At 41.2% G+C, this 21001-nt stretch overlaps 2 protein-coding genes across 3 annotated transcripts in view; one reads left to right on the top strand and one right to left on the bottom strand.

The window, feature by feature from the left end:
* Positions 1-697: 697 nt before the first annotated feature.
* Positions 698-21001, bottom strand: part of ncf4 (neutrophil cytosolic factor 4) — a 37603-nt gene continuing 17299 nt past the window's right edge. Inside the window, exons 7-10 of the mRNA XM_085785362.1 lie at positions 11756-11854; positions 7021-7172; positions 5771-5836; positions 698-1029 (exon numbers count right to left, since the gene is read on the bottom strand). Of these exons, the coding sequence (XP_085641488.1) occupies positions 822-1029; positions 5771-5836; positions 7021-7172; positions 11756-11854 (525 nt within the window). The 3' untranslated portion in view covers positions 698-821. The remainder of the gene's footprint in view (positions 1030-5770; positions 5837-7020; positions 7173-11755; positions 11855-21001) is intronic.
* The window catches only part of pvalb7 (parvalbumin 7), a 46828-nt gene continuing 37590 nt past the window's right edge, over positions 11764-21001 (top strand). For both annotated transcript variants that reach the window (XM_085785378.1, XM_085785372.1), the window contains exon 1: positions 11764-12026. The gene's annotated coding sequence lies outside the window, so the exon portion shown is untranslated. The remainder of the gene's footprint in view (positions 12027-21001) is intronic.

Raw genomic sequence — 21001 nt, 5'->3', positions numbered from 1 at the left:
TAATAAAAAGTAATAATGCGAACACTGCAAATGCTGCAACAAACACTTTCCTCCTCTCCAGAGCGAAGACTCTGGCTCTGGCTCTCACATCTGTGGTGAGAAATACTCTCAATTCAAGGTTGACTTCCTGTACTGTCTGTCCTCCCCGTGTTAAGCTGTGACATGTCAGGGAAAAATGAATAATGTCCGTCACTGCCTGCGACTCCCAAGGTGACGTCTTCAAATTGCTTGTTTTATCAGAGCAGAAATTCAGTTCTAGGACGCTCCACTCTGGAGAGGCTGGAAGCGGCCGCCCTATGTTTTGTTGTATGAATTAAAAGAATAGTTCACCCAAAATTGAAATTTCACTCATTATCTACTCACCCTCATGTCGACTAAGGGCTGGAAGAAGTTTCAGAGTCCTCCGTGCCTTCTCGGAGTTACAGGGGGTCTCGGCGTAGCAGTGCATGTCCATATGACGGTTGCAAATGGATACCACTTTTCTTTGTAACAAAAGACACATCAAAAAACATCCAAATACCTCCTATTGTAGCTACATCAGCGTGTATAGTACTACTCCTGCTGCTGCTGCTGCACTTGAAATGTTCTGTATGTGGTGTATTCTTCAGCGGCCTCTTGTTTACAGCAACTAACTCCAACAAGAACAAAACTAAAACATGCAAAGTGTAAAAAAAAAAGAAAAAAAGAAAGAAATGTTATTAAATTAGTTTATTACAAAGTGAAATGTAACGACCATTATAACAAGCAGAGAAGACCGGAGCTGCGACTTGACAGTTGAAAAGACATGAAAACATCCATCATGTGTTCGTGGTGTTCCTCTCTCAGGCCTCGGTGCTGTACACAGAAAGGTCGGAGGCCATCGTTACGTGCAGTTCCCACGGAAACTGATTGACAGGTCTCTTGACTTTGCCCTGCTGGCCTCTGCTCTCCCGGATCATCAGCTGGATGTCCTCGTCGTCCAGGATACGGATGAGGTCGCCCTGAGGGTCGCGGTAGTTCACAGCGATGTCGTCCACCTTGAAGACGTTTCTAAAGGGAGGACACAAACAGTTCAGACTTTCAGAAGGTTTTTTCATGTAGTTTAAAGGAATAGTTCACCAAAAAAATGAATTTCAGTCATTACTGACTCACCCTCATGCTGATGAATACTCTGGAGTAGTTTTTTATTCCTCAAAGTGCATCTGGAGACCTGGGAGGCCGGTTCGTAGTCCAACGAAATCCTTATATGAGAGTCAATAGCGCCCGACACAAAAACGTCCATAAAACTACACAAAAAACATTTAATACTCCTCCACACTGCTCGTCCGCTGCAATCCAAGTGTCCTGAAGGGATATAGTCCAGAGTTTACTCGAAATTACGTCATTTAGGACATTTTTACAGCCTAAACAATCCTGTATTGAATTTTTCCTGTACCATCAGAGCGCAATACAGGATTGGTTAGGCTGTAAAAATTTCCTAAATGAAGTCGTTTCCAGTAAACTCTGGACTATATCCCTTCAGGACACTTGGATTGCAGTGGACGAGCAGTATGGAGGAATATTACAAGGTTTTTTTGTAGCTTTATGGAGCTTTTTGTGTCTGCCCTATAAGGATTTCGTTGGACTACGAACCCTTGTCTTCAGATGCACTTTGAGGAATAAAAAACTACTCCGGAGTATTCATCAGCATGAGGGTGAGTCAATAATGACTGAATTTCATTTTTTGCTGAACTATTCCTTTAAGCCTCAGACTTGTTTCCCTTTCACTTGAGTAGATGAAATCACAGCTGAAATCACAGCTGTCAAACTAACACATTCTGAGCCTGAATAACTTTAATATTTAATGTTGCACATACAGAATAAAGTTGTAGCTGTGTGTGTCTCCTTACATTGATTAAAGACTGACTGTCAATGTAAATGTTATGAAGATAAAGAAAAGCACAAGAACCCATTTGAACTGCAGCTTTCAGCTCATTTAACCTCCCTGTGTTTTCTCAGTTTGTCTTTGTTTATACCTTTGTCTTTAATATTTTATTATTATGAATTATTATAACGTGTCTCTTATTGTTCTATGAGAACAAATTAGCTTTTATACGTTTCTTTTATATTAAATGGATGTTTGCTTTAATGCTGAAACCAACGTTAGAGAAAAAGAAGACGTGCACCTTTCTGCCAGACTGTGAAGGAAATGACTGTCCCACATGGCTTTTGTTGATATATTACATTTTAATTAAAAATGTTCCTGTGAGAACTATCACCAAGAAAAAACATGAGCTGGATGAAAAGGAAATGGGTAATAAGTGCAGATAGGACGTCTGACAACAGAAACACCTTCTCTACATCCTGTGTTTTGGACTCAACGGAGCCATGGAGACGTTTGTTTTCAGGAATTTGTTAAGAAAGAGAGAGAGAAAAAAAACAGAAATAGAGAGACAGTGACAGTTTTTATAAGTTTTTCTATAATCAGACTCCTGGAGGCAGAAACTTGATAAAGTAGGATGAACATCTGATGAAGGACAAGCACAACGATTCAGCCACTTCCTGCCACAAGCAATGACAGGACGAGTGGCATTGACTGTGAGAAAACTTCCTCATAATAAGAATAATTTACATTAACATATAAAAGTCAGGTTGGTACAGTATACAAATCAAAATAGTGGAAAGAAAAGAGACATGCTTTAAACCGTGCTGTAATGGCTGCTACAGTATGTGTAGACGGTACTGTGTATGTGCACGTACACTGTTGCCCATAAAGTTGGAATAATTGTTATTTTCAGACACATTCCTCTTTTTATTCCTATTTATACACATCAGTGATCACCTTTGACCAGGTGCAGTGACCACATGCTGAGTCCCAGTCACCCAGGTTAAACCAGTTCTTATGGACAGTACGCCACGATGTCTTAGCACATTGAACCGTGTCGGGGTTGGCCATACTCAATATTAGTGGCATTTAAAAGAGTAATATTGGACGTTCCTATACATGAATGAATATATGTTTCTGTTAAACTGACCAAGGTTGAAAAAAATTTAAACAAAGCCCTCAATCCTTTTGTTCAATGACCCCCAATTTTGTTTTTAAGCCTGAATACACAGTTTGTAAAGGTTAATTGTGGTTTCATTTTCACAGTGATATGTTTGAAAGAGACTGATCAATTATGTTTTAAGTGGATATACACTTTATTATCTATCAATTCATACTCATACTCATTTCATGAGAAGAGGTAAAATATATATATTTTATTTCAACTTAATGGGCAACAGTGTATGGGTTAGAGGCTCCATCACAGTGTACGTGCTTTAGGTTGAATTTGTTTTTTATACAAAGAAAAATAAAGAGAAGTTTATGTTCTGTTTTGAGAGGAGTTTGTGGGGTTATACTGAAATATATTATGCAATATATTACATCTTCAATAAAGACACTGGTAAAAAAAAAACATACATCATGATTTAGTAAAATCATGATCAGATTAGTTAAAACCACAACACTTCATATTCTGTTGTTTAGTTTTTCATCTTAATATCTCATTGTACATCATGTCTTATCTTTATTACCTAGTTTTTGATATTGACATGTTGCTGATTGCTTGTCCATTTTGCTGCTTGAACACAACAAATTACAGCTGAAGGACATCGTTTCTTCTCTCATCTTATCCTGTATAATGAACATTTATTGACATCATAATAATATATATGTGATTACACTCAGATAAAGGAGAGACGTTGTCAAAGCTGATGACAGACGCATCAGCAGCATCGTCGGTCTCTCTCTCTCTCCATCAGCTGCTACTACACTGATGGATACTGTGATGAAATGTCAGAGTGTGATAATGCTAATGACGGGATGTGTTAATGATAATGACAAGGAGCAAAATCAGTAATAATCACAGTTTAATGTGATGCGATGCTGTCTGACGGTTCATCACGAGGATTCGTTTTTAGTCCATTACGGTCTCATTTATAGCTCTAACAGGTTATTGTATTTTTATTCACTACGTTATGAAGAGCAGCTACAGCAGTGCGGCCGTGTGTCTGCATCTGCTTCTTCTCCTCCTCCTCCTTCACCACCTCCTCCCTCGACTCCCCCGATCTCACCTCACACTCCCCCCTCCTCACTTTTATCAGTGTTAAGCCATATTAAAACTCAGGACCAGGGTCTCATCCGTCTTACTCCAGGGCACAATAGGCCCGAACATAGAAAAACAATAATGAGCAGATAAGCGGCGGAAATGAACTGATTATGAATGGGGAGGGGAGAGGAGGGGAAAGGGGTGGTGGGGGGAGGGGGCTAATCATCATAGCACTCACCTATCTAAATTACCAGATAATGAGAGATAAAGGGGGGAGGGAGAGTGAAAGAGGAAAAGACAAGGAAGAGCAGATATGATGATAGTGTAATGACCACATGTATCTGGTGATGGTTGGAGCACTGGGGCGGGAGGAGGAAGAGGAGGGGGAGGAGGAGGGGGAGGGTGGGGAGGGGTCTCGAAGGAACATATTTGACGAGTGGTGATGATTGGCATCTGGCAATTTGCACACGCACACGCACACACACCAGCCCTGACTGCAGACTGACTGCTGACTTCATGACTTCTACTCACACACAAAAACACGGAGGGGAGGGAAAACACACAAACACTGATTTGTGATTTGATTTAAAAGTCTAATTAGTTAAAGGGATAGTTCAACATTTTGGCAAATTGGCCCATTGCCATAATCCCTATATTCATAGCAGTAGGTTTGTTACCTTTAATTGTCGGTGCAAGCTATTTTGAGAACGCGAGCTGCTCAGAGCTACACTAAGGAGGCCAATGGGATTTCTTGGTTTCCCTCATCAAACTCATCAAATACACAATCCAACAACTCCAAAACGCTCTGGTGGACAAGTTGTGACCTGCACATTCACCACGTTATGAGATAATAACAGAACGTTACCAGAGAGAGTTATTTTAGAGGTAAATTCATGCAAAACCGCTGATGCGCGTTCCCGTTGGGGGCAGTTTTACGGCAAGCAGTCTCTGCATTTGCCTCAAAAACAACTGGTGAATGTGCAGGTCACAACTTTTCCGTGACAGCGTTTTGGAGTTGTTGGATTGTGTATTTGATGAGTCTGATGAGGGAAACCAAGAAATTCCATTAGCCTCCGTAGCGTAGCTCTGAGCAGCTCGCGGCTCTGCTCTGCCGTTATAAAAATAGCTTGCACCGACAATTAAAGGTAACAAACCTAATGCTATGACTATAGCAATTATGGCAATGGGCCAATTTGCCAAAATGTTGAACTATCCCTTTAAAAAGGTGTCAATGAAACAGGTCGAACACTTTGCAAAAGCTTTGAGAAGCAGAGGCTCAGTGTTTGCGGTTAGCAGTTAGTAACTTGATGTGAACTGATGTGGCACAGAGAAGCAGAGGAAGGACACGGAGGCTCATATGAAAGTGTTAATGTAAAAAAAAAACATGTTCTACATGTAAATTATTCCACTGATTTCCCTTCCAGTTTTGAAATTAGTCCATTATCACATTTCTTTTTAATTCTCTCACAGGTGTGAGGTGGTGCACAGTCGTTTCCGCCCCTCCGCAACAACAGTCCACTCTTAACAACCCCCTCCTCCCTCAATAATTATTTCCCACCAGGGTGTAAATGCAGTAAAAAGCTGCTGGATGTAAAAGAAAACAAACAAAAAAACCCACGTCCATCTAAGCCTTTGTTTTCAGCTCGAGCGAAAACGAAACGAGTGAAAAGAGGCGAGAAAACGAATGTGAGGTAACATTTGTGTCACAAGGACGAACCCACCTCATACGAGACAGCAAGTCCTTGTACGTTGGCTGGATGGTGAGAGCCTCTTGAACACACACGTCTCTGCACAGAAAAAAACACACAGTCACATTCACCTCCACATTTATGAAATTGAAAATATGCTGTTTGAAGGACTGGCAGTGGTTTGAAAAAAGGCCGATGCGCGACTAAAGGATTCGCACTTGAAGGTTAGCGTTAACAGATATACAACAAGAGATTTAACTGGGACATTCAGTGAGAGGTTCACAGTTTGATTGCATCACAAACAAAAGAAAAAGACGTCTGAATGGAGGCAATCAAGATTTTTAAACTCCAAACGTTGTAGAGTCACTTCACAAAATCACATTTAAACATCTGAACCGAGGTGGAGTGAGTCACTTTGTTTGACTTGAGTAAAAACAATAAAATGTGAATCATAGTCGATGTAGATTTCTGCAAGTTACAGTCTAAATCTTTAAAGATAATTTTTACAGAATGGGAGTCGTTCAGAAGTGTTAACGTTCACTGGTACATCGCTACAGTCAGTGTATTTATTAGCTGCCGTAGATTCAGATCAGTTCACAAACTGCAGCTCCAAAGGTAAGGGGCTGTTTGATGGAGCAGTAGGGTTTTCAAAATAAAAGCACACACTTAAAGGGATACTTCACCCAAAATCGATAATTCACCAATTTTCTACTCACCGTCATGCCAAGGAAGGGTTTGGAGAACTTTCAGAGCCATCAAAACGCTTTTTCAGAACAACTTTTTCATGTGGCAGCTTCAGGACACTTGGGTCAGTACAGACGAGCAGTATGGAGGTATCTGGATGTTTCATAGTGTGTGTTTTGGACGATTCAAAAGTGAACTCTATCTGCCGCCATTATATTATATGTAAATCCGTTGCCAGCCAGACCCCCCCTGGAACTCCTAAAGTGTTTTGATGACTCTGAAAGTTCTCCGAACCCTTCCTTGGCATGACGGTGAGTAGATGATTGGTGAATTATCGATTTTGGGTGAAGTATCCCTTTAATTTTCCCCACAATATGTCCTGTTGCTTATGTCGTCCACACAGTAAAAGGTTAAAGGGTCAATTGAAGTCCTGAGTATTAAATCATCACTTTGTCTCTGAGACTCAACTTATCCAAATAGTAAATGTTCAGTGTTAACATCAGACATTTAAATTTGAATTATAAAGTTTTTATTGATTAATATCACATCATTAACTTCCTTCACACACATAACACACATAGTCTTTCTCCTAAACAGACCTGGTTTCGACCCCGGACGGCGTGAGCAGGAAGCAGCGCAGACAGCTGTAGGTGTGGCCTCCACCTTCGCCTTCTGAGTCGCTCTCTGGTAGGGGCTTAATGATCTTCACAAAGGATTCTGGGAAAATACCCGTCTGGTTGTTCACCGTGCCCTGAAGAGAAGAAGCGAAGAAAAAAACAAGACAAGGTGGATGGAGACAGGAGGAGGAGGGAGGGGAGAGGGGAGAGGATAAGTGGTGAGGGTCTCGGAGGAAGAGACGAGGCGCTGACAGATTTAAAAAGGAGAAGAAATAAAGGAACGCAGCTCGGAGGAGTTTCATCCAGAGACGAGTTTTCCTGACTAATTATCCTATTCATAACGGGCCGCTGATGTTACAAGCGCTCGACGCAGCCTTTTTACTACGCCCCAGGTGTCTGAGGGTGTTCAGTCTGTGTAAACACATGCACAGAGAGCGTTTCATAAAGCATCCATCCACTCTCACACATGTGCAGCAGAACCAGGCTGCAGTTTATGTGAAGAGGCAGCAGCCATCTTAACAAACTGGAATATGTAATTTAGGCTTCAGATGAGATGATGATGAGAACATCCCATCGCTTCTGAGACGTTGCACATGATCCACTCTGTTTGGTTGAGTGCTGCTTAAACTCTGTGAAATGATACGACTCAGGCATCTCGAGTATCTGAAGCTGAAACTCAGAGGATTCACTTGTAAAGATGTTGTAGATGTCAAAGTTACGATACGGCTAATATATAAGGATGTGGTGGAGAAACGACCTGATATTATCTCTGCAAAAGACCATGATGATGTTTAAGAGCTTGTTTCAGGAGACCTGCACTCAAAATGAAAGCTCAGCAGTCACCAGGAACATGTGGTGCAAGATGCACTAATAACACATCATAGATTTACAGTGCAGGTTCAGGTGTGTGTTCATAAGTGAGAGGCCAGATACACTTCTCTCTCTCTGTGGGTTTTCTTTGTCCACTCCCTGATCACACCGCATCCTGACACACAGCGAGTGAGGGAACCGGCGACAAAATCTTACGCGAAAGTGTCCTGATATATGTATATATATATGGAGTATATTCTATTGGTTTAGAATCCAAACCAATCAAATTATTGAGGGACGTAAACAAACTTCTGGCGCTTTTTTTAGATTCCCGACATTTCCTGGTTGTTGTTTTTGACATCTTGGAGTTTTTTTTGTTTGTTTTTTTTATTTCAATGCAATTCTCTCATATTCTCCTCTCTCTGCAAACTAGCTTGTCAACAGGAAGCAGCATGTACTTTTCAACCAATAAGTAGTGTTTAGGGGTCGTCCAGATAGAGACAGAAGTTTTTCAGGGTTGGGCGACATCGCTGGACAGAGCGATGTCGCTCGCGGCACGTCAGGACAGGCTGATTGAAATGAAATGCATTCTAATCACTTTTTCTCGCTCGCTCGCGTCGCTGTATGTCAGGATGAGGTGTCAGACTTGTTACTGAAAAAATGGAAATCTTGATTTATTAAAGGTAGAGTCTGTAGGTTTTCTTCGTTGCAGTTTGTAAATGCAACGTTCAATTTGGGCCCCTCCTCTCAGGCTCATTGAACCTTTCTCCACTTTGGCCTTCAAAGTTCTCATTTGCTACTACCACCAAGATAGAGACTGGACGCCGTCAAGCCGGAAGAAATGGTTAAAGATTAAGTAACTGAGGTATCCTACATTTCCCATGATAACCCTGATCTCTCTGCTTGTTCTAATGTCCTGTAAAATGTTTCTCAGTGTCACTGTGGCGTCTGGAGATCAAAGCATTTCTTTCTTCTGTGGTGCGTTTGAAACATTTACCTTGATGCACCAGTTTGGCCATTTGGATACGTCACGTTTTGCCACCAACAACAAAAATCAAATGCACACGGGCAACTTTTCACAAGTTTTAAGTGTTGCATTAACCTCAACCAACCCCCCCCCAAAAAAAGAGATAAAGAACAAACGACTACAGCTGATGCAAAGCTGCCAAAAAAGAACAAGAAGACAGTGTTTGCAGTGTTGCGTAAGAATAAATAGATTATCAGCCTTTTTACGATTTTTAGGATGTGTGTAGAAAGCCAAGGGCAGGAAGAGTGCATCCTCCTCCTCCTCCTCCTCCTCCATCAGTGTTGATTCCCTCTCTCCCTCCCTCTCCCTCTCTCTCTCCCACTCACCCACTCCCGGCTTCTCTCTCACACTCCATCTCAACACCTCACACACATTTTCATTAAACACGTTTGCTGACCTTTCTTTAAGTACTCGGTGACAAAGCAGAATTTCTACGACAACTATTTTTCCCGCACCGATGTTCCACTGCTGCCTTTTTTTTTTTCTTCTTCTTTTTTTTTAAATGTTGAGCAGCTAATTAAAAATGTCCCACATCCCATTTTTGGATGTCGACGAGCGACTTCCACGTGTCACTCGCAGCGTGGTGTGTAATCAGGACATTTAGTTCATTAAGTAATTGTTCCTGTAAAGGAAACTGGAGCAGGTCACCTACAGTCACCACGCCAGATATTATACGGCACTTTGTGTGGTCACTGGACTCTTCTGCTGCCATGAAGGGACGACACCGCTCTTCTCTTAAACTTCAGATTATATTTTTGGCTGCTGCGACTTGTGAAGGGACTGGTTTGTGTGTTTTGTTTGCTTTGCCAAGTTGAAACATTTGGCAGGAGGAAGACACTCAATTAAAAAGATGTATGTTTGTTTCATTTCATATTCAGTGAAGCACAATGGAAACGTTCACTCCGTGCATCACATCCAATATAAAAGGGATTTGTTAATATGTCACAACCTTTAATAACCTCCACCCTCCTTCAACAGACTGAACCCAGCTGCAGTGAAACTTCGGCTCTGACTTTGCACCAGTTCATCTGAAAGGCGTCAGATGGGTCAAGGTCACAGGGTCTGTGCAGACCGGTCACGTTGTTCTACGCTGGTTTACTTTTAAATTCTCAAATAGAAGAAATATTGGCTTCAACTGCTGAACTAAGCCGGCTTGTATTTGAGACAGGCATCTGTATGGGACAGGCTTTTTAAACAAATCTTTTGAACAAATCTTAGCAAAGGAGGAAAGAGCCGGATCCAGAGAACGCATTCATTTTTAATTAGTGCTGATTAAACTTCTTGTAAATAATTACGTGCTCTGGCCATAAACTATACAGTATATAAGCTCCGTCAGTCAGAGTTCTCAACGCCGGGAAATTAATGTCTGTGAGACCGGCCACGTCGGGTCTGGGCTTCAACACCCGTTTAAAAGTCGATCATGAATTAAGCAGCTTTGCTCAAATGGACGATCGTGGGCTTTGAGAGGTTTTGTACATTCAAAAGAACTTGCATGGAAAATAGAAATAGACCCGACTTCTAATTGAGACTCGGCTTTCATTTGAGAATTTACGGTATTCATTTAGTTTGATAGAAATGATGCAACATGATTTCAAAACAGTGCATGAAGAAAAACAACTAAGAAAGAGGTTTATATTTGGGTGTTGCTTTAGATTTACATGAAGACTGCTCACTATGCCTGCACGATATCTGCAAAATGTCCGATGTGCGATGACATGCGATGGCGTAAGACTTGCGATAAATAAGCAAATTATGCATTAATAATGCATATTAACCATTAAGTTCCTGTGTCTTTCTGCTTTAATAGGTTCTTGCTAACAGTTGCCCTCAAACACAGAATAGCCTAAAGTCTGCCAACTGAATAAAAATATGGAAAAATATATATACTGTATATTGAGCATAATTTAATGTACAGATTGCACATGAATAACCAATAAATCAATTAAACACAACATTAATTTAAAAAGCTTCACTTGCTTCTAAATGTGGAAGGCGAGGGGAGCTGGGGGGTCACATGATCGCATGCATCGCTTATGTGTCCATTACGCGTGTAAACAAAACTTACTCATCGCATTTTTCTGGCAACTTTTTACGATGTGTTTATTGCACATGTTGATTTCTCGATGACATGTGAAAGTTAAGATGAATCAGTCAGCCCTGGTGTTCACTACATCTTTTCCTGGTTGAATAACACTTTCAATTTTGAATTTTGAAATTTCCTCCTTTAATTATAATAACCTCGGTCTCTGTCCCTGAATCACTTCTGAATATTTCCCAGTCGGTGCTGATGTCTAAAAAGAGACAACAACAGGAAAACAAGCGGCAAGTAATTAAACAAAAAACAATTAACAACAGATGTAAGAGCCTAAATATGGGCACAGCTCTGATTTGAGTTGATCCTGCAGAAAGAAACAGATTGTAACAAAAAATCTTATTCTCTCTTTTCATTCTGTCACTGTTCATTTATCTATTCACTTTTTATTTTATCTCTGCTTCCCTCCATCTCTCTCTCTCATCTTTCCTCCTCTCTTTCTCCTTCTTCCTCTCTCCATCTTTCTCTCAGTCCTCCTCTCTCTTTTTTTTTTTGCCATTTCCCTCTTTTCCTCTTTCCCTTTCCATTTTTTCATCTTATTCCTCCCCTCCACCATCTCAATCAAGATGCCTCCTTCTCTATTCCTCTGGCTCATCTCCCCTTCCACCTCCCATCCTTCCCTCCCTCCCTCCCTCTCCATGCATCTTTCCCTCCCTCCTTCTCTACCTTTTTACTTTCCCTCCTTCCTTCCCGCCCTCCCTCCCTCCCCCTCTCTCTCTCTTTTTCTTCCCTCCCTCCCTCTCTCCCTCCCTCCCTCTCCCACTCTCACTCTCTCTCTCCACTCTTACCTCCAGCCAGTCGGCGTTGACTCGTCGCAGCAGGAAGATCACCTCTCCCCTCTTCAGGTTCAACTCCGCCTTGCCGTTGCCGCGAAAGTCAAACATCGCCTGGGACACACACACACGCACGCACGCACACACATAAAGAAAAACCACACACACACACAAACACACAAACACACACACACAGGGAGAAAAGTGAGTGAGAGGAGCGAGCAAAAGAGAGGAGAGAGACGGACACACTCCACACAGAGAGAGAAGAGACGGTGAGAGCGGACAGGTAAGACTTCACTCACTTTTCACAGGATGGAAAATAACATGTGAGGATGGAAGAAGAGAGAGAGGAGGAAAGAAAAAAAAAGATGAGTGATGCAAAAATGAGTCAAGTTTGTAGTGTGTAAGAAAACCATTGTGTGTGTGTGAATGAAAGAGAGCGAAAGTGACAATGTGAGCAAATGCAGAAAGGGAAAGATGGATGAAGTGATGCTGCAGAAGGATCATTGAACGTGTTCAGTTATGCAGCTGTGTGTTGTGTTGTGTGAGTGCATCCATGTGGGTGTGTGTGTTCACTGCTGCAGCTAATGAGTATTTTCTTTAGATATACAGTATTTGCTGAGAAGTGACACATGTGAAGGTCAAAAGTCCAGAGCTGCTGCTGCTTCTCTCTGGCCGACGGCCCAGAATCTAAAGATACTGAACTGAGAGAGATGCAAAAAAAAGAAAAAAAAAAAGAAAAGAAAAAGTAAAAGTTCCTGATTGACTTGATTGTTTGATTAATTATTGATACGGTGAAACAGACATTGGACAATGTGCTGCATCATGAGCATGTGAACACACTGACTGTGCACACAGGCAACATATGGTGCTGCGCTGTTGATGCTGGTGGTACTATCTTGAGTAATTCTGACTCTAAGTTGAGAGTGTGTGTGGGAGAGTGTGTGTGGGATGGAGTAAAAAGCATGTGCAGGCAGTTTGCAAAAGTGATACAGCCTGCAATGCAAAAGTGTATGTGAATTCATACTGTATGTGTGTGTGTGTGTGTATGTGTGTGTGTGTGCGATGTGTTCGGACGTCCTGGTTGGATTCAGTGCATTGAGAATAAAGAGCGGAGATGAATTTGCATTTAAAGTCGAACTCAGTGAAGTCATTACAGATGTTTTAAACCTATTTCTGGTCGTCTGCAGAGACTCATCTAACAGACAGATTATAGAGTAGCCTATAACACACACACGCAACGACAATTTTCGCACACTGGGCAATGACAGTACGCTGAATCTGCTGAAAAACAAACATATGTGCACACACGAGTTTGAAAGAAAAGCTGGTGGAGATGGTTAAAAAACTGATATGGAGCTGGAGGATTCGAGAGGAACTGTGAAACCAAAAAAAGAACGACGAGGAGCGGTTAAAGCAGTGGGAGGGAGGTGAAGAAGAGGGGGAGGAAGAGGAGGAAGATGAGGAGGAGGAGATAAGAAAAGTGAAAGTTAAACAGAGGCGCAGGGGGGTAGAGGGCTGAGAGAGAGAGAAATAGAAAGAGAGTTGATTTCACTTCCCTCTTCATATGCAAATAAACAGGAATGCATCTGTTTTTTTAGTCAGTTCGACAGGTCTGTTGTCAATGAGAGTGTGTGTGTGTGTGAGAGAGAAAGAAAAAGAAAGGGAGAGAGATTATCAATGCACTGAGCAGCTCCACAGTGAAATAAGGTTTTTACTGATTTGAAATTGTGACATATTCTCGGTTCATTAAGAGAGTGGGACTGATGGGACTAATCAGACAGAGGACGTGAGCAGAGCGGCCGGGGACTGGGCTTCATTTGTGGCCCCCGGACTCATTATCTACATTATTCACACAGCTGGAACAATATGTTTCCCCCCCTGACCACCTGACCCTGAGTGATCGGGTCTCTAACGTGCGTCCTGAACCTGGAGCTGTCCACTGGTCACAGGTCTGAGTCGGTCCAACGCTTTGGTCCAGACTCCAGATATCTCAATAAATATTCAGTGGATTGACATTAAATTTTCTGCAGATGTTCGTGTTTCCCAGAGGAAGATTCATACAGACTATACTGTAGTTAGTTATCCCCCAGTTGTTTCTTGTAGCATCACCATGAGGGTGACCGCTGTGGCTTCCAGAGAAATTTTCCAACAATTACTGAACTGATTTCCATTAAACTTGGTAAAGAGATTAATTATTGACTAATAAACTGGATTGGATATCGGATGAATGAGGCTGATCCAGCATTGCAATCCAGTCATTTCTTTTTTATTAAAGGGACAACGAGGAGTTTTGGAAAAGCGAAGCGTTTTCACACTACATTTATGAGCCTCCACGCGCACCGTACATTTCTTTGACCGGCGCAAGACATTTCATTCATCATGAATTAAAGTCAGAGGTTCAAAGAGGTTCACATACCGTCGTAGTTCCGACCATAAACGTCGATTCTGCGGAGTTATTCTCATAACTCGCCACGAAGGAAACGCTGGTCGGCTCAACCAGCTTTTCCGCCACCACTAATACTAACAAAATAATGATAGAGACAGAACGATATATTTATCGAAAATGGGCCCATTAACAAGTGTGGGTAGCGGAGATTCATCCACATTAACGTGAGACTTTTTTATAACCGAATAGAAACTCCTCGTTGTCCCTTTAATATCATACACAGCAACACAGTTACAGCGATCTAGTGTTTTTTGGGGTTTTTTGCTGCTAATGTACACTTTGTTATTTGTTAATGAATAATATTAAGTACATTTATATCTGTGTTAATTTGTTACCTTTTTTTAACAAGTCTAAATGTTTATGTCAAGCCTGATGCCTTCACTCACATGGCAACGTATAAGGTTCATTCATTCAACAGTAGCATTGGATCGGTATCGGCCGATACGCTCAGCCCAGGTATCGGTATCGGATTGGATTGGAAAAAACTGGATCGGTGCATCTCTAATTATCATATCTGCTTAGCATCAGCGTTGTAGCGTTGTATTGTGTTGTTATTATTATAAAATGTGCTCTAAAAAGAGTTTTGTCAAGTGACAACGACCTTGACCTTGACCTCCCACCACCAAAATCCAATTCATCTGTGAATCCAAGTGAAGGTTTGTAGCAAATCTGTTCACAATTCATCAATAATAAAAACATAAAATTCTTGTGGCTGATGTTAGAAATTGTGTTCGAGATGTTGACGACTTTACAGTTTGTGTATATTTGTACGAATGAATGACTGCATACAAGCAAGTGTGTGTGAGTGTGACTATTTTAGTGTGTATGTGTGTGAGTAAGTGTGTCCAAAAAAAATTAGACTGAGGCTGGTGGCAGATTAATGAAGCTGGGGAGTGAGGGAGCTGGCTGGATTAACAATCCATTGAGATTAGCCCGACCCTAAGGAAACACACACACACACACACACACATGCGAACACACACTCTTTGACTTCAAGGCTGTTATTTCTTGTGCATTATTCCAGACACTGTTTTATTATAGTGTTGACCTGCCGCTGGCTGTAATTTATAGATGATAGTGAAAATGTGTTGGAGGAGATAAACTACTATCTCCAAGACAAACACCAAATATGATGTGACAAAGCAATTCCCCCTCCTTCTACACCTCCTTTCATCTCTCCCTCCCTGTCTCCATCTCTTCAACACCAGCGCTCCACTTCTTTATCCCTTCACTTCTCTTTATCACAGTCTGTTTCTTTCTCTTCATCGCTCTCTGGTAACCATTAAGCCGACTAATACAATTAGCAGAGTTGATGGGTGATCTATAACATCCTGGTTCTGTAGTTGACTGTGTGTGAGTATGTTGCTGTGCATAGACAGCGTAAAAATTGGGGGCACTGAGTTCATCAGTTTTCCCTTCGCGATGACTGAAAAGATAAAATAGTGAAGAACGGGGGGAATAAATAAATCAAAACCAGGATGTGAGGCTGTCAGTGAGCTTTTTATCAAATTTTCACCCTGCAAAAAAAATCTGTGTTATACTTTAAAGAAATAAAACTGGAGATGACAAAAAATAAAACACTGTTCAACTCCAAGACATCCTGACACAAATCTGTGTCAGGCCAAGTTCATTAATTCATATTTAACCACTTTTTGATTGTGACAGGATCACGTTTTGTTTTACCCTAACCAAACAGGACAAAGCGATGTATCCCTTAAATGTCATCTTTCATTGACACAGAAGCTTTAATAACGACAACACGTGGAAGCAGTTCAACGTAAAGTTATTGGCTGTATGGAAATGAAATCCCAGCCCTAATTGAAAGCTCTAATTCGGCAACTGTTTCATCAGCCGAGTAAATAGTCACAACAATAAGCACAGCAACATCATAGGAGTAGCAGTAGCCTAACCCGTTCAGTTTCACACCTCTGTTAATAGCCAACTTTGTGAATTATTAGCCTACTTGATTTTTGGCCCCTTCATAGCTGAAATGATGCTAACTGTAAAGTTAACAAAAATACCACTTCACATTGAAATCACTGTTTTTTAAATCACCTGTGAGGAAATCAGTGTGATTTTTTGCCAGTGTAGTAGCAGGTGAAAAATTAACAGTAAAGTAAAGATTTTAATAGAAATTGAGCCTTGAGTCTCAAGAACTTCAGACTTCATCATTGCTTTTTACAGAGGTTATAATAGGCCACAACCTCTGAGCCACTGACTCGCTATCGGAAATGTGGCATGGCAATCCGACTCCTTCAGCCATCATTGCTACAAGTCAAGAGCTAAAACAATGCTAACAGTATGGTTAACATGTCTTCAATAGCCAAAAGCATCTTGTTCATTAAAAATTTACTTCAGGCGGTTGCTTTTACAAAACAAGAAGTTATAATGTAGCCTAACCTCTAAGTCACCGACTCGCTATCGGAAAGAGACAGTCCAACCAACCAGCTAGCCAGTCTTAATGACCTTCAGTCATCATTGCTACAGGATGAAACAATGCAGCAGCACAGACAGTCCATTGTGGTGAAATCACCTGTGAGCTGTGTTGAGGCTTTTTTTTTTTTAGTTTTGCTAGAAGAAGTGATAGAAATAGAAGCAAAACAAGAGGATTGCTGAGAAAAAGAATCAAGTTTAATGCTGAACTGGACAGTAAACGGCTATAAATGCAAATGTTGGCAATGTAACAAAACTTAAAAGTAACTCCTCTATGCAGACAGTAATACATGAAACCAGGCTGATATAATGTGGCCAAATGTTGAGATCATCACTAACAAACCAACCACTTCCTTTAAAGCTTCATTCTACAGAACCACCATTTTGCAACTCCAACAACATCTATCACAGAAAGCAGCAGTATCAAAAGACCAGAATGCATTGCAGCCACAGATAGCATCCATACAAATCTGTCTTCTGTAGGTAATGTGCGAAATGCAATAGCCTCAATGACGTTTTTGTAATCTGACCGGCCATGCTAAGCAAACAAAAAGACTCCTCTGTCTCCTCTCTCTCTCTCTCTAAATATAAATATATATACGGTGTAGTTTATCCAGGGCAGGCACTTGGGTGCCCAGAGAAGAGCTGGTCTCTAAATGTAGCCACACAGCCCTTGGGTTCATCCAGCCACAGGAGCAATCATCTGGTACAATTAGACTCGCGCCGACCCCGCCTTAATGAGCTTGTTAAACTTTCAGCTCGTTAGTCTGGCAATAGGGAGGAGGAGATGAGAATTGAGGCGGTTTTTTTTTCTTCCTCACTCTCTCTCTTCCTCTCTCTCTCTCTCTTTCTCTCCCTGACGTTTAATGAAAGTGTATTTTTTTAAGTAGATGGCCCACTTCCTAGAAGGCCTGGAGTGAAGGATCATCGGAGGATATGCATGTGTATATTTATAGAAGAATGAGTAGAGGTTGTGTGTATGTATCTGGGGAGGTCACTCGTGCTTTTCAGCTGCCGCACAAAGCAACGACAGACAAGGCGACATCTTTGGCCATTAGCAAATCACATCTATGCATTTTATTTATTTCAAAACCTGCCTTCACATCATGGATATTTCCCTGCATGGTGCTCCGATACAAAACTGCTTCATGCAATTAAAAGTTGGTTGTTCCTTTGTCAAAACTCAAGCCGACTCACTCACTGACTGACTGACTTGTTCACTGGACCATGCATTTGGAAAAACTTCCTGCCTATCTGACATAACATTAAATGCTCAGTTTTGCTCTCCGCTATAGCTCCTGTGAAAAATACTACCACTTTTTATTTTCACTGGCTACCTGCTTAAATGTGTCTGACCGCTGCTCTGTGATGGGCAGGTAGGGTAGAGCGGGTTTAATGGGTTCAGCTATAAAAAAAATAATTAAAAAAAAACACCTGTCTGATGCTGCAATCAGAGTAATAAGACTGGGCCATGTAATAAATGTGCTGTGAGACGCTAACAGAGGCTGTGAACCTCTGTAGAGCTGCAGTTGTTGTTCTCCTTTTAAATTGATTTTTTAAAATTGATTTAGAGTTTCTGTAAAAGTACAGGAGACGACGAGTCTGATCAGAAACGACTGCTGACAGTTCAGTTTCATCACGTTGGGCTTTGCATTCATTGTTCAAACTCTATTTATTGAAGTGGGGGGAAAAAAAGCTTCCAGTGCCATAATGGCTCACATCCATATAATGAACCATCTACTGCACAATTTCACTTTACAATACATCTGAAGTGTGTGATCATATTTCTTCCTGGCGAGAAGAAGAACTAAATGTACCTGCTTTTTTTCTTTTCCAAGAAGGGCTTTATCTAAAATAGGATCTAATTTCTGCTTTAATGGCTCTCAGCGCAGAAGAAGAAGAAGAAGAAGAGCTGAGCCTTGGTCGATTAGGACCTGTTTGATTTTTTAATTTTCTACTTCTATGGGTCTTTGAGCTCCGTCTTTTCACTCCTCTGCTTCTCTTCCTCTCTCCTCTCCTCTTTGTGCTCCTTCTTCTTCAGTCAGTCGTTTCAACTTCCCTCCACCATTTTTCACATCAGACAAACTCCCCTCGAGCTTGTGTGCATCGTTAAAAGCTCATGTTAACCAAGAGCAGCCTGTCCCATTGACCTTGTTTGAAGCTCATAGCCAACAATTACTCATCGCGCTGCGTGGAGCTAAGCCTGAGCTAATACCAAGTGGAGTGGAATGAAGTGTTGTAAGCCTGAACGCAAAAAAAACGCCTGCAACCAGCTCTACTGTGACAAATGCCTGCGCTCCCCTCTTATCCATCAGGCTCAGACCAGCCATTGATCATTGTTTGGACAGAGTTTAACAGCCACTTTGCCCCGTGCTGGAAAAACACACACACACACAGCAGGATGTACGTACACAAACACAAATACACATAAACACACAGAGGAGCGTTCAATTTTTCTTTTCTTTTTTTTCCCAGAGAGAAAGAGCTAAAATAAATGTTGAGTAGGCTGGCAGCTTCGTGAGTAGAGTACACCAATGTTTTACTTCTGTGTGGGAGAGAGGGGAGGCAGAGAGAGAGAGAGAGAGAGAGAGGACAGAGTAAAATGGAGTTGTTGCTCTTAGCTCGGCAATAAAAAGGCCGCTGGAGTGTGTGTGTGTTGTGTGAGGTGATACACGCTGTGTTTGTGTGCAGTTTACAGCGATGTTGTCTCTGTAGAGCAAGGTGAGGAAAAGCTAAACACTCCTGCAGAGGGATGAAGCTCGGAGTTCAAGAGCTGCAGAGAAAGACACACACACACATTACACACACACGCAGGTGCTCACATTACAGCGTGTGCTCATCTGAGACACAGTCACTCAACAAACTGGGTAAAGGTGCATTGCACACACACACGCACGCACAGGTGCACTCATGGAGAAAAAAAGTCTCTGGTTTATAAAGTTATTTCTGAACTGCTGCTACTTTCCTAGAATAAATCTAAATGACTGTCAATACAAAATGAAGCTGAATTTCATCATCAATTACTCTAATGATTACATTTTTCATTGATTCGATAGCTGGATTGTAATTCAAACTCTTGTGAAGAGAAGAGTGAACATATCTTTTCTATCACGAGGAGCCTGAAATACTTTCAGTTAAGTCATTAGGCGCTGGGGTCAAGGTCAAGCTTTTAGCTGCAATGGTTAAAATTACAACCAGATAGTTCATACCTCACAGTTTTGCCCCTCACAAATTAGTGGCAAGAAGTAGTGGTAGAAATATTCCCCTATACGAAATGAGACACCAAAACTATAACATAACGCGCCATCATCTGCAACGTAATGCACTGACGAAAAAGTTCTGCTCACTTGCTGCTGCTGGACTTTTAGTTAAATATACATCCGACATAAAAATGTAAAAAACAAAACAAAACAAAAAAAGATAATAATGATGCAATTTATCTTTAAAGAATAGTGTCATATTATATGGAGATTAAGATTGAATGTGACCTAAAATGGTTGATGTAAAAAGTAAAAAAAAGTATGCAAGTCCAGTCGCTTCTCCGCTGTTTTGCTAACCCTCCTCTCAGCCATGTACAGTATTGTGCATTTGTTTACAACAAAGCCGGCGAGAAATCAATCAATAGAGTGGTAGATAACATTATATATCGTAAACGATGTTGCGATGTGTATATTTGTGTAGTTTAATCTGTCATAAACAAGAGATTACAGGTTACGGGGTGCGTTGTGTCATGGTGCCGCAGAGACGAGAGCTGGGACACCGGGTCGGCACCGCTGATCTTGCAAAGTCGGTTTTCAACGAAGAGACGCTAGGTGGAAGGCAGAGAGCCTCCATTCTCTCTCGTAACAAGTAAAATGTCATTTATTAAACCTTCACAATTACTCCAAAGCTGTAGCATAATTAAGCTAAAAATCCTGCATAGTTCCTCTTTAAAAAAATTGTAAATGTAAATGTACTTTATTTATACAGCCCTTTACAACAATCCTTTTGGTGTACCTAAGTGCTTTACAGCAGGTAATAATTAAAAAGAAGAATAAGTAAAAACAATAAAAAACAGTGAACAGCAAAATCAAATAAGATAAAATACGATAAAAGTGTCATCACGCTAAAAGCCATCCTAAATAAATAGGTTTTTAGCCTAGATTTTGTGAAAATATCTGTGTCCTTGGTGGCATATGTTGTGTATTGTGGGAAATCTGTCATATCCCCTTAGGTTGTAGTTTGGTCCTGTGGACCAATGAGTCTGGAAACCTCTGTCCATGATGAGACTGTGCAAGAGTTAGGATTTGGATTGGGCCTCGGTGTCCTCACAAACATAGTAAAGCTACACCTGTGTGTGTTTGTGACGACCACACAAAGAGTAAAAGCCTCCTTGGAGA

The sequence above is a fragment of the Trachurus japonicus genome, chromosome 1, assembly GCF_045865225.1.
Source record: "Trachurus japonicus isolate A0001 chromosome 1, Traja_1.0".
NCBI lineage: Eukaryota > Metazoa > Chordata > Actinopteri > Carangiformes > Carangidae > Trachurus > Trachurus japonicus.
This window is presented reverse-complemented; position numbering and strand designations above follow the sequence as displayed.